General features: G+C 37.4%; 2 protein-coding genes across 3 annotated transcripts; both read left to right on the forward strand.

The window, feature by feature from the left end:
• The first annotated feature begins 5124 nt into the window (after nucleotides 1-5124).
• ndufs8b (NADH:ubiquinone oxidoreductase core subunit S8b) lies at nucleotides 5125-7717 on the forward strand. 2 transcript variants are annotated; one of them, XM_016276412.1, is made up of 7 exons: nucleotides 5125-5201; nucleotides 5731-5782; nucleotides 5877-5942; nucleotides 6023-6112; nucleotides 6673-6845; nucleotides 7210-7338; nucleotides 7510-7717. In XM_016276412.1, the coding sequence occupies exons 2-7, from the start codon at nucleotides 5740-5742 to the stop codon at nucleotides 7639-7641; spliced, it is 633 nt and encodes a 210-aa protein (XP_016131898.1). In that variant the 5' UTR covers nucleotides 5125-5201; nucleotides 5731-5739; the 3' UTR covers nucleotides 7642-7717. The 2 variants fall into 2 exon arrangements, with proteins under 2 accessions (XP_016131898.1, XP_016131899.1); XM_016276413.1 differs by lacking the exon at nucleotides 5125-5201 and adding an exon at nucleotides 5208-5314.
• Nucleotides 7718-9756: 2039 nt separating this feature from the next.
• On the forward strand, nucleotides 9757-13230 carry LOC107588340 (RAN, member RAS oncogene family). Its single transcript, XM_016276411.1, has 7 exons — nucleotides 9757-9847; nucleotides 10377-10439; nucleotides 11599-11683; nucleotides 11783-11908; nucleotides 11989-12176; nucleotides 12703-12873; nucleotides 12965-13230. Exons 2-7 carry the CDS (start codon nucleotides 10407-10409, stop codon nucleotides 13007-13009), a joined length of 648 nt encoding a protein of 215 aa, XP_016131897.1. The 5' UTR covers nucleotides 9757-9847; nucleotides 10377-10406; the 3' UTR covers nucleotides 13010-13230.
• Nucleotides 13231-14557: the final 1327 nt, after the last annotated feature.

The raw sequence follows: 14557 nt of genomic DNA on the forward strand, positions 1-14557 counted from the left end.
TCTCGCTTGAGTCATGAGTCAGTAGTACTCTTCCCTTGTTGTCCAGTTGTTTTCGGCTCTGCTGCAGTAGGTTGTCGGCAGCCCTGGGTAGAAGGGTGTTCTTCACAATGCCTGGCCAGTCCTTTTGGTCTGTCGTCTGGGCAGTTAGACTGAGCATCTGCAACATTTTGGCAAACTCATGTTGAGAGTAAGGGCTAGAGACTAATACAAGATCAAACAGAATGTGGAGCTAGGTTTTACAGATAGGTTTTGCCAGGTGTGGTTAGCTGAAGTATTAGGTTATCTTAGCTGTGGATGACAGAATGCTAAGATAGGTTTGGGTCAGCATACTGTATGTTTGCTGAAAAGGGCGTAAACAGAGTTCTGATTGATGACTTAAGACTGTTCTTATTGTCAAATTGGCTCAATCTCTGAGGAAGTGAAGTAGATAGAGGAGAGAAAAGTAAGAGGGAGAGCATTCCTATTCAGATTATGCTTATTACTTGGTGCTCAGGACTATAGTTATGCCCTAGTATTTCTCTAGATGACTTGTGTAACAGGGTCATAAAATTAGAGCACATGTTGAAAATAAACAAATTAAAAATAGAAGTGTGTCTGGTTCCTTTTGAGGTTCAGAAAGAACATCAAATCAAAGTGGAACAAAAGGGGGCATAACATGTAAATGGATTTAAAATTAGCTGATTGCTATTATTAAAACAGGGTAATCAATCTGGTATTAGGAACAATCAGTAGCACTAGTGATTAACTGTAAGATTTGTGTTGGGCAACACCCCATGGTTGGTCACAGCTGCTGCGTGTTCAGCTCCCACGCCGAGACCATACCATGTGTGTGCCCCGCCCTCCATAGCGTGTTATTCACTGTGTTACTAAAAACACCCAATAACTTAATAATTATTCTCTAGATAGACAGTTAAAATGTAATCAAATTTAGATTTAATTAACTAGTAACTGAGCAATAGCATTCAGGAAGGATACATCTAAGATTGTTACTTTAGCGGAGAAGAATTGAAGATGGGGAAACAGAGAATAGAGAAAGAGAAAAATCAGAAACCAGGGATTAGGTTAAATTCAAATTACTTCACACTGCATACACATGCTGTATTTAAAAGCTTCAAGTAAAGGGTGCTAACCCCTAATTGTTAAAGCTATTCGGTAGCTTAGCCTAAGATGAAACAATGTTAAACTGTGTTAGCTTAACCGGTTTGTTTACAACATGGCACCACCAGGTGACACGTGTGCTATGTGGCGTTAGCGCTTCCTGTGACAAGTTGTTGTCATGGTAACCAATGCATACCAATGCAATTCAAGCAGTTTAGTGTCTGCCTATTTTAAAGAAGTTGACGACAGTTTTTTAAATGTGGTGCTTTCAGTCCTTCAAGACTTGTTGCATTAAATAAACACTTCTGTGAGTGCTACTCTAATTTAACAATACACTTCTTGCACTTGTTTAAAGAATAACAAAACAGGTTTACTGTAAGTTAAAGCCGGTTTAAGCATATATGTAGTTATGTGTGCCTCACACATGAATACTGACGTACAGTATTACACCTTTAGTTTCACTCAGCGAGTGAAACAGAGTAATGACCACCAGGGTGCTAGGCTTGTGTATATATACAGTCAAAGTGTAGATGAACTGCATCGATCTAATTATACTGGACTATCAAGCACACACTTTTAGGTTGACAGTGTTTTAACCTCATAACCATTGTTTTATAATGCCTCGCGTCCGCCACCATTCTGTAGCGAATCAGCTCAAAGGGGGAATATGCATAATTAATCATAACTAGTTATAATTAATTATAAATATTTAGATCCGCTGTAAGTATTTACTTGACCTCTCAGGGTCAACTGTCTGTCAATTCTAAGAACGTTAATTTCCTGGTTAAGGGAAATAACTTTCTTACTGTACAATACTACACAGAGCATGTAGCAAAAATCTGCATGATTAGGGACTGCGATTATGAGCAAACAATGAACAACCTCAGGTGTGATACAAGTAAGACTTTATTAACTACATAAACACTTAAACTAGTCTAACATACACATACACACGCATACAGTTGGTATAGGAAAAGGATTAAAGCTTAGGCAGTAAAGAGAAGAGAAATAAAACATGAAGCTATGGGTACCATTCAATATTCAGCAGATCTACAGCCTGAAGGAAACATCAGTTTCTTAGTTCAAACACACCTTTGTAAAAAAGGTGCAAATGATACTTAATGTATCAATTAATAAGACTAAGTTTGATACTTGCATGTCCCGCCGGGCACGCCGACACCGGCTCAGGCTCCAACACACTTCTTAGCAGAAGAAGAACACAAGAAACTGTGTAGAACAGGCACTCTGGGCGGAACTGTGCGTGGGCCCTTTTAAAGTCTGAGAAGATTCCCGCCTCTTAAGATGGGCTTGTCCAATGAGAAAGGCTGAAGTTTCAAGCGGGAGGTTGGAAACACTGGGGAGTTTTACGACCCTTTGTGTGAGAACATGGTAATTTGCATATGGAACTCCAATCAAAATTACTAAAGATTCTTAGAACACTAATATATTGCCTATATACCCACATATAATATAAACGCTAATTTAGATCATCAGAAGACAAATTCAAAGAGACCAAACATGGTATATGTAAAGTTACATAAGTGAGTGGTTCTATCATAAGCATGCATAAAACAATCTACAGTACAACAGTACAATATACAAGACAGCAATAATATACACAATGACCTGAAGGATATGTGTGTTCATTCACAGAAAGGTTTTTCTATGAATTAATTAGAGAAAAGTAAATTTTTATGGGCATTGTGTCTTTCCTAAGAGGAAAATGAGTGAGTTTCTCTGCCCGCATTCCTTTGGGCAATAAAACCAGTGGTATCAGCATTGGTTGCCATGGAACCAGAGGCCTGTTCTGCCTTTCGGAGGTGTTAGATGCATTTCGGGGAAAGGGTCCATAGACCCTCATAATTGGCCCTTTGTTTAGGGGAGGGGGTGTTAGATATTATTTGTTAAATATATATAACAAATAGTTGTGTGTCTGATTGGTTCAAATGCTACAACGCTAAAGCTGGAGAGATGGCGAACTAACTTAACTAACTAAAACTAATCTAACTATTTACAATATTTACAATATGTACATATCTCTAGGCAAGTAGTTCTGCAAGATGCTGAAACTACCACCTCAAACCAAAGCACCAGACACAACCAAGGCCTGCCAGCCCCACAAGACGCTAAAGCTGGAGAGATGAAGGGGTCAACTGTCTCAGTCCTCCAGACGCAAGACTGCCCCTCTTCACCATGACCTACAGGACCTGAAACACAATTAGAAATTATACAAATTGCACAAACATACTTCATAAGGTATAAAAATACATCATGTGCAGTGTATATGGATTGACTATGTAACAGTTGCAGCAGGGATTCTGATCACATCAAATCAACAAAAAGACAAATACAAACAAATCATTTTAGCTTGTGTTAGACTTACCTTGAACCAGGCATGGGAGAGCATCTCCTCCAGATGAACCCTCTGCTCCGGGTCACTCTTTAGGCAACCGGGAATAAAACGGCAGCATTCTGTGCAGAAAAATGAGAGAAATTTCTGATTATCCTAGGCAAGTAGTTCTGCAAGATGCTGAAACTACCACCTCAAACCAAAGCACCAGACACAACCAAGGCCTGCCAGCCCCGCAAGACGCTAAAGCTGGAGAGATGAAGGGGTCAACTGTCTCAGTCCTCCAGACGCAAGACTGCCCCTCTTCACCATGACCTACAGGACCTGAAACACAATTAGAAATTATACAAATTGCACAAACATACTTCATAAGGTATAAAAATACATCATGTGCAGTGTATATGGATTGACTATGTAACAGTTGCAGCAGGGATTCTGATCACATCAAATCAACAAAAAGACAAATACAAACAAATCATTTTAGCTTGTGTTAGACTTACCTTGAACCAGTCATGGGAGAGCATCTCCTCCAGATGAACCCTCTGCTCCGGGTCACTCTTTAGGCAACCGGGAATAAAACGGCAGCATTCTGTGCAGAAAAATGAGAGAAATTTCTGATTATTTCCTTCAACTTCACACCTGCTTTCTAAACTGTGAGAGATCCCTGCATTGTCCATAAGGCCATTATTTATAAAGCCTCTGTTTTGCATGATTAACATTAAGCAACATTAACTCTTTACTCGCCACTAAGTGAGCAGGTGAGTCTCGCGCTTTATATATTCACCTTCTGAATTCCTCTATGATATATCATAAATGTTTTTATTCGAGTTTTAGCAGAGGATCTTTTGTAGCTACACTTAAAAAAATGCAAACACGTAAGATGTGCATTAGGCCTACAACAAAAATGCATGAAACAAGAGACATTAAAACAGACATTAAAACAATGTCTAATGATGAATGATGTTTTGTGTGTAAAATATTTAGGGATTAAATGGTAGCCTATCATAACAAATAACACGTGTATTCAAAATAGGCTACATTTATTTTACAACTTATTGTGTCATATATTTTGTCCAACTGTTTTATTTATTAAAATGTAGCCTATAATATATTACTGTTTACTTATATTATAATGTTTTATTATCATTAGGCCTATGTAATGTGACCAATTTATGGGACCATCGTAATTTCGCAAATTGGCACTCATCGTTTATTCTCACATTTTATTGCGAACGCCGTAATAGATTTAATTTAATTTTGCTGGGCAAATATAGCCCCATTATCTTTAATTTGAGGGTATTTTGTTCATCTTGGTGGAATTTTTGATACAACCCCCCCGTTAATATCCGGCCCTGATATACATTCATTGGCACATGATGCTCAAAAACACGTTTACCACAAACTGACTGCATAAAAAAAAAAAAAAAAGATTAATAAAACTTATAAAAGCTTATAAAAACATTTTTTTTCTTTCTTTCTCTCTTTTTTTTAACAACACCGGATGTGCCACTAAACATAGAGGCACACCAGTGGCTTAATACCGCCTCTCAAAATAAAATAAAATATGGAGCAATAAAGTAAAATAAACAATATTTCACTAATGCCATTTAGTAGCGGGATAAAAAGCCACAAATAAATCGCTCGTGTCTGGCACGCAGCAGGTTGAGGGACACCACGTGACCAATGGGCTCTCTTAAAAGCGCAAGTGCTGGAAAGCTCCTGTAATCACTTACCGACCGACTGAAGCATCCTGGTGAGTTCATTACTGTGAATATGTATACTGAATAGTTAATCAACGGAATGTTGCATTGTTTTAATGCAGTTTAACATTAATTAACGAGACGGCCACGGACAGCGGAACAATGTGTGTGTGACTTGGGTTAGGGTTACTTTAATATTTTGGGGGGTTTAATAGCGTAAGGAATGGTAAATGAATCAATAAAAACAATAACTAAAAAACTTTACTAATATATAACTGCTTGCTTTAGTCGGCATCTTTGCCTAAAGATAATTTTATCATATTAAATAAATAGAATAAACCACACAGACAATTATTAGTCTCCCTCAAAACAGTGTGTTATGTTTACAGAAGGCATTTGTAAAACATTAATTTACTTGTATGACACAAGTTGTTTCATAAGGTCTGACAGATTGGGAAAGGAGATTAGCAGCAGCAGGCTTATGGCACAGATCTCTTCATTTGGCATGAAGCCCGACTGTTAAGAGGTACATTTGCACCACTGACATATTAATCATGAACATAAATATTTGTCTGTCTTTAGCTGATTAGGATGGAGGTGACATTGCGCATACTGTATTTCTCATGCCGCACAGGTGAGTTTATGTTTAGATGTGATGCAGCAGTCTGAGAATATCTGATGTTGTAGTTACTGCTCGTACTGAAGCAACATTGTTTTATTTCATTAAGGCACTTTCGCAGCCAGACTTGGACCTGTCCGTCCCTTCAGCCTTACCGTCCACAGGGGAGGCTACAGTAAGATCATACACGCATAGACCTGCATTCTCACACCCTACACAATGTCCCACAATGTCCTTCTCTCTGACTCGCTATAGAAAATGTGAATGCTGAGGAGTTGCCTATGGACATGAAGTCCATCACAGACCGCGCAGCACAAACACTGCTGTGGACCGAACTGTTCAGAGGTGTCTGCTTACATCTTTTTCTGCCTGTATTTATGCTACTGTTTTTTTGCATTTGGACCAACATGCTGAGGCTTTGCAATATATACATTTGTGTTGTTCGAATACATAATAATGATCATAATAAATTGTTGTTGTTGTTATTATTATCCTCATTATAAAAATAAGTAGTATTATTATTCATGTCAAAACCTGCCATACAGAGACAGAATATAATAATAATAATTATTATTATTATTATTCTGTGATCATACTTATTCTTATTTTATTATGTAATTTTATTATTATTATTATTATTATGTTCTGTGTCATTTGCATGTTTAGGTATTATTAATAATAATAATAATGATTATTATTATTATTATTCTGTGATCATACTTATTCGTAATTATATTATTATTATTATTATTATGTTATGTTCTGTGTATTTTGCATGTTTAGGTATTAATAATAATTATTATTAAACTAATGATATTAAGATAATAATATTAATACAAACAAAAAATAACAACACTAATTTATTATTATTATTATTATTATTATATTCTTTGTCTGTATTGCAGGTTTGAGCATGACCATGAGTTATTTGTTTAGAGAACCAGCTACTATTAATTATCCATTTGAGAAAGGCCCTCTCTCTCCCCGTTTCCGTGGTGAACATGCACTGCGCAGGTATCCAAACGGAGAGGAGCGCTGTATTGCATGCAAACTGTGTGAGGCTGTGTGTCCTGCTCAGGTATATATATATATATATATATATAACAGTGTTATGTTATTATCAATGAGCTACTATTATAGTTTTTATCTTCAACATTTTAAATGTTGTTGTTTTGAATTCTTTTTTTTTTATGTCTATATAATATTTATTTTTGTTTCAGTTTTAGTTATTTTAATACATCAGTTCAAACTAAATGAAAATAAGAAGTGTATCCTTGGCAACTACTGTAGCTGAAATAAATATGTTTTAGTTTCATATTTTATTTTATTTCAAATAAGTCTATTTGATCTCAAGTAGCAAACGTTTTTTATGGTTTCAGTTTTAGTTAGTTCAGTGATTAGCTCTGCAGGTTGTGTGTCAGCAGTGCTTTTGTCTCCTGCAGGCCATCACTATAGAAGCAGAGACCCGTGCAGATGGCAGCAGAAGAACAACCCGTTATGACATTGACATGACCAAATGCATCTACTGTGGATTCTGCCAGGAGGCCTGTCCTGTGGATGCAATCGTAGAGGTACACACATGCATTACACTGAGACATAAGATACAAATAGTTGTACTACATATAGATTCAGTAGATATAGCTGATGTAACACATCACAGAGAAGACATTTAGTCCAAAACAGCTGAAGTTATACACTGGTTCCACTGATAATGTAATCATTTCCCCCTCTCTCTGTGCCAGGGCCCTAATTTTGAATATGCCACTGAGACTCATGAAGAGCTGCTGTATAATAAGGAGAAACTGTTGAATAATGGAGATCGATGGGAGGCTGAGATTGCTGCTAACATTCAGGCAGATTACCTGTACAGATGAACCATGAAAGCTCAGAAAACATCCTGATAACAGCAAAAAAAAAAAAAAAACAGCAAATCAATAGAAAACATCATTTCAGAAGCTGCCTGAATCATACAGTGAAAATGGCACTTTGTATAGAACCATAAAAAGAGTTAATATATTTGCTGTCTAAACGCACAAAGCAAGCGCAACACACAATGTAATGTGCAATGAATGTTTATATATCTGTATTACATAAAGCATTCAAACATAGTAGGTTATACTCAGGGGCACATATTACGCACAATTATAAATATTTATAATTAATATAAAATTAAAATTGATTAAAGTGACGTGAGGCACAGTATGGTGACCCCATATTCGGAATTAGTGCTCTGCATTTACACACACACACAGCAGTGGGTAGCCATTTATGCTGCGGCACCTGGGGAACTGGGCACCTCAGTTGTGGTATTGAAGGTGTAAGCGAGCACTGTACATTCACTTCCCCCACCTACAATCCCTGCCGGTACAAGACTTGAACCCACAACCTTTGGGTTATGAGTCTGACTCTCTAACCATTAGGCCACGACTTCCCCAAATTTTAATGACAAAATAAAATATGGTGTACTTCTTTAATGTGATGTTAATAAATGTTGATAATTTAACTGTTTAGATTACAAATATTATTATTGGCTATGCTTACTTAGGCCTAGATCGTATTCAGCCTACATTATTGTGTAAATGTGAAATATGTATTGTGCATCCAGTAATATTTTTTAACATTTTATGTATATATTATATGAAATTGTTAATTATATATTATTTCATGTAGTCGAATATAATAATATGAACACAGAAATCTGTTATTTAAAGCAGTGCATTCAAACATAATAGGTTATTCCCAGAGCACATATTATGCACAGTTGTATGTGAATATTTGAATTAGCATATTTGTTTATTCTCTGGTAAAGGGACTTAATGATATAAATAAAACAATTAACAAATGATGGTGTATTTCTTGTCTTAACATAATGATAATAATTAACTGTAATGATAACTCACATTGTATATTTCATCATATATTGTATTATACATAAGAGCACCTTCTGTATTTCATATTTTATTCTATTTCTAGAACTTATTCCAATTCTCAGGCTACAGTCCACCATATGTAGCCTACTTGTATCTTTTGTCTCACAGTTCCTGTTTGTTCCCAAAACAATAGTGCATTACAGAAATTAAATATTTATTAAGCACAATTATGTGTGAGTGTCATATATCTGTTTATTGAGGTGTATTAAATCAACATTAAGCTACATTACATCAAGGTTTCCCAAACTGGGTTTGTGAAGAAACTGCAGGGGGTTTATGAGTTCAATGAAAATCTAATAATTAATGAATTCATAAAAATTTTAAATTAAAATAAATAATTTAAAAATGAATCAAAATTAAATTATTTGTTTGCCCGCATGCATGTGACCATAATCAATGTCAGAGAACCACGAACATGCAAATGTGATACTTCATTATTAAAATATGTATTTTAAAATCTCAGGGGGACTTCAAATAAAACCACTTGTATATTAGGTGAAAGAGGATCAGATGCCAAAAAAAGTTGGTGAACTTGTGCATTTTAATGTGTTTGATCAACAAAGTAATGCATGGCAAAATAACCGACTGAGTGATAATTCAAATAAAAATGAATGTGTTCATCAGCAGCTGATGCAACCTTGAAACACTTCTTAAACCTGTAATGATGTTTCGTTAATCCAGTGGTCAAATGCAATGTAGCCACTAATGACTGATCTCTGTGTGAATGTCCACTAAACTGGAAGACTTTCTAAGTGTATATAAGCAGTAGGCTGTTTTAGAAAGGAGAATTTAAAAGATGAAAAAGAGGAATTTGGGATAAATTATGAAAAAAATTATTATTGCAGTTTTGTAAATAATATGTAATCAATTAAAACGTAGGGTAACAGTAGTCTGATTACGAGTTTGCCTATTTAAAAATATGAGTGCTTAATTTTTGGATTCTGATTACGCAATCGACATGTAGCCTACATAATATGCATAATATGTAAAGGCAGTGAGCACTGGAGATGATCGCGCGCTGTGACACCAGAGGGCGCGATGGTCGCGCGGCGCGCTGCGTCACGTGGTTGGGCGGAAGCGTTTATGTGAGCCATGCTGAATCCCGCGCGGACGCAGCCATTTGCTCTCTTCCTCGATCGCTTCAGCACCGGTGAGTACGGGACGCCGCCGCTCCGCGCGCCGCGAGCGCCTTTCACAAAGACGCCCGGTTTTCCGCAGAACACAAAACACGCCCGAAAGCCCTTGTTAATTACTGAAGTTGTCTTAAGTCGCTCGGATCGCTTTTATTCGCCGCCGATGTGGAGTTGTGAGTGTTTGATCAGGGCTCGTCTCTGTCGCAGCGCGCGGTGCTGGCGCTCGCTTTGTTCGCCTCTTTCCGAGTTTCACTCGTTTTCCTTCGCTTTCGCACTCTTAAATGCGTCATGTATCGTTTGAGGCCTTTATAAGCGGCTCCAGAAGCAGCGGCCTCGTGTGTTGGCGCGCATATCCTTTTATTTAGACGCCGGAGTGGGTCGTTGGTGAACACAGTCGTTTGTTTTGAGTTTCATATGCTGTTTGCCTTTTAATATGAGTGAGAAAGTCGTGTTGTTGAGGAGTTTTGTGTAATTGTGGGTGTATTTTGTGGCTGGTGCGGCCTTGTGTGTGCTGTGACTAACCGTGTCCCGCCATCTCTCCCGCAGAGTGACTGCAGCACAAAGACCAACACAGCAATGGCAGAGAACGAGCCACAAGTTCAGTTCAAGGTAACCGAACTAACCCTGTAAAGTGACCACAGGCTGGAGTCACGCGTTGAAGAGTGTTTACATGCTGGCGATATGAATTGCTAGACGGTTTGGAAGTGAATTAGCAGATTTGTGCGCGATAACCAACGCTAAGATAAGAGACTGAGAATATAGAAGGTGTTTTTCTTGTCATTTCAGCTCTGCTGTGTAGTTCACTGTGTGTTTTACACATGCGAGTAGTCCGTTGTCACAAACTACATACTTTCTCTCTAAAACAAACTTGCTGTTTTTGTTCCTGTTAATAATGTGACTAAAAAATGACGCCTGCCGAAGTCACAATATTATTGATTTTACTGTAAGGCAATTATGGTGCTGAGAGGAATTATAAACACAGCATGCATATAAATACAGCAATACTTTTGAAACCTAATGAATCAGGTGCTCATTCAAGATGGGTCTGTTAACTCTAATGTCCCCACTGATACATGTACATGTAATGCGAAAATGATATATGCAACAGAGTATTGAGAATTCAAAGCCTCAACCGGTTTTTTTTTTAAAACAAATATTGTTCTTTATAGAAGATTATTCCAGTTAAAACATGCAAAAACTATGCTTTGCATGATTAAGACTGCCTGATAAGGAGATTATGCAAAATAAGACTGTAATTATCACAGAAATGTCCATAGAAAACCTGCTATTGGCACAGTTTTTTCAGTTATCTGCCAGTTATACATAATCACGCCTCTAAAATGGTATTACATTTATAACAAATCTTGTTATAATGTAATTGTGTTGATGTGACCGTTCACACCAGCCATTTAATAATGTTTACATGAAATCAAGACGGTGGAAATTAATTTATCATCCAATTTGCGTAAAATACATCAACCCTTGAAATTTGTAAACCAATTCTGATCATGAATGACAGATGGGGTTATATGGGTTACCTTATGGCCTTAATTTAAATATTTGTTCAGGATTTAAGTGCCAGCATTCTGTGTAGCTTTACAATGAGTCTCACAAAAGAGCATTTCATTATTAAAGCCGTAAATTCTTATTTGAAATGGATACAGTGTAGTATTTCTTACTGTTGTGGCTTTGTGACATTAACTACTGTAAAACCGGTCGTTTGGGAACAATGTTGGTCACTCATGCAAGCGGTCTTTCTCGTCCACAGCTGGTTCTGGTAGGAGATGGAGGTACAGGGAAAACCACCTTTGTGAAGAGACACTTGACTGGGGAGTTTGAGAAGAAATATGTTGGTAAGTTTTGCATCTCGACGCAGCTCATCTGGAGGAGTGTGTGGCTTTGGTGAGACGGTCACAGCAATGGGCGGCTTTTAAATTTCTCTGTCCTCTTAGCCACGCTTGGAGTTGAGGTACATCCCCTGGTCTTCCACACTAACAGAGGAGCCATCAAATATAATGTATGGGACACAGCCGGACAAGAGAAGTTCGGAGGCCTGAGAGATGGATATTATATCCAGGGTATGCAGCTTTTATCATATATACACTATACACCTTTACTGTCCAGAAGGGGTTTAACATGTGCATCTGTCTCATTACAGCTCAGTGTGCAATCATCATGTTTGATGTAACTTCTCGAGTGACCTATAAAAATGTGCCCAACTGGCATCGTGACTTGGTGCGTGTCTGCGAGAACATTCCCATAGTGCTGTGCGGTAACAAAGTGGACATCAAGGACAGGAAGGTCAAAGCAAAGAGCATTGTGTTCCATCGTAAGAAGAATCTACAGGTACGGAGCACCTCCTCAACTCACTGATGAAATACACCGTCTGTTTTCGAAAAGCTTGTTATAGATCTTATTGTGAATAATTCACGCATGCTTGTTTAATTTTCAAAAATGCTTTGAGCTCGTAATATTTAATCGTCATAACTGGATCTTCTGGTAAATCGTCAGACTTTGTTTATCTGCCTCCACTTTGATTAAATCAGCAACCAATTCATAACTCAGTCCTGCCCTATTTTTAATAATCCATTAAACAGAATTAGCTTTTTTGGCAGGCGTTTTTACACATACGAGGAATTTGTTTTAGTGACAGAAGCTCCACAGTGCAACAGAATGACACGAATAATATACAAAATAGCAAAAACATGAATGCATTGTACAATATGGAAATAAACTATCACTACTTCCAATTCAATGCAACTTCAAGTTATCAGCTTGTAGACAATAAGTGCATTAGTAGAGACTGAATGTCAGGCTGATATTGATTGTAAATGTAAGGCTAAATCGACGCATCCTTCTCTCTCTTCCTCAGTACTATGACATCTCTGCCAAGAGTAATTATAACTTTGAGAAGCCCTTCCTGTGGCTCGCACGGAAGCTGATCGGCGACCCTAATCTGGAGTTTGTTGAGATGCCTGCCCTTGCACCACCTGAAATTGCTATGGATCCATCACTTGCTGCACAGTATGAGCACGACTTGAAAGTAAGTGCATCATGGAGAATATACCTGCTGCTGCTCCCAAATGTGTTCCCGTTTCATCCGTGCTGATCTGTAATTGTCGTTTCTCTTCTAGGTGGCATCAGAAACAGCTCTCCCAGATGAAGATGACGACCTTTAACCTGTTAGCCTCTGACCTCCTTATGGCAATGTCACTGGGATTTCCTGGTGACTGTTCCTCCCCCTGCCCCTTTTACTGTAAACCCCCAGCGCAGAATATTTTTATTTTTCAATTTTTGGTTTGTTTTGTGTTTTGAATTTGAGTCAATCGTGTGGTTCATTTCTTTGTAGACATGCTAACTGTTGCCACCAGACACGCACATGCAGACATGCCTACACTGACACACTATCTCACTCAAAGGTGTGAGAGCAGGTCGAGTGTCCCAGTGCTTACTTCTCTATGTAAGGCTCTAAGCACTTGGAATAAAAACATTCTCAATATAATAATCCTTGCTTGGTCTTTTTTTGAGCAAAATAACTGTCGGGAGTGAACATTTTAAGTTGTGGTGGGCTGCTTGTGAAACAGGACTGATAATTTCCCTTTTTCCATTCAGTTGTTTACATGTAAAGCATTTTTCTGGAAGTTTCTTTTGCATTTGCTCAGACAAAGAAGCATAGTATTGCTCGGGTCTAAAATGTGAAGTTGCTAGTCATTGAGTGTGATATTTAAATACTGTGGGTATTTTTTTGTGCAAATTGCTATCGAGTCACAACAATCCATGGTGTCCATGAGAATAGAACAGCATGTACCTAGTTTAAGGTATGATGTGGTATTATATAAATATGGGTGAGGTGTCTTGCATGAACTGACGCGGTGTTCAGTGCAAGGCAAAATCTCATTGTGTTCATACTGAGGAGTCTAACCTTTTTACTTTATGTTCGAGGAGTTCCTAGTATGTAAATGAATGCTATGCCAGTAAACATGAAATGAGCACTAAGTGTAGGAAAGTTGGTAAAAGTCACTTTTTAAAAATGATATACGATTTTATAAAAAGGTTCTTAACATTGTGAAAATGTAATAAATCTTAAATGAAGCATCACTGTTAATTAGACAAGAAAACAGGCAACAGCACGTAATGGGGGGGGAAATTATTACAAATATTTCTGTAACAATACATTGTTTAAATTTTTTGCATGGCCTTTAGTAATGTTAAAATAATATCAGATATGGACTTGTAATGTTGGGGGTTAGTATATGAGTGTGTTTGTTCTGGTTATTTTGTATTTGGCACATGCAAATATTGTCACATTCTATACTTGCATAATAATAACGTTAAAATTATGAAGTTGAATTGAAGTGGTTGCATACAGTTAAGTCCTCGGAGATGCCACAGGCAGAAATCCACTTAGACATGTTTAAAAATATTTTAATTATCGTGTAATTTGTGTATCCCAAGATGAACATTTTGAGCCTAGACTTCAGTATCAGTTATAAAAACTTATAAGCAATTTTATATTTATGCATTATATTTACGTTAATGATTTTTATTTAAAAATAGTATAATATCAAAAGCTGCCTCAATCTCTATTGGCTGACTTTACAAAATGTGACCATAGTTTCATAGACCATATGTCCCTTCGTACTGCGCCATAATACAATGGTACCAGCGGAGGGCAGAAGATGGTCATTTCTGTCGCTCGTGTGAGAGCTACGGGTTCACAAACTCCA

Source organism: Sinocyclocheilus grahami, unplaced genomic scaffold (genome assembly GCF_001515645.1).
Source record: "Sinocyclocheilus grahami isolate Dianchi unplaced genomic scaffold, SAMN03320097.WGS_v1.1 scaffold102.1, whole genome shotgun sequence".
NCBI lineage: Eukaryota > Metazoa > Chordata > Actinopteri > Cypriniformes > Cyprinidae > Sinocyclocheilus > Sinocyclocheilus grahami.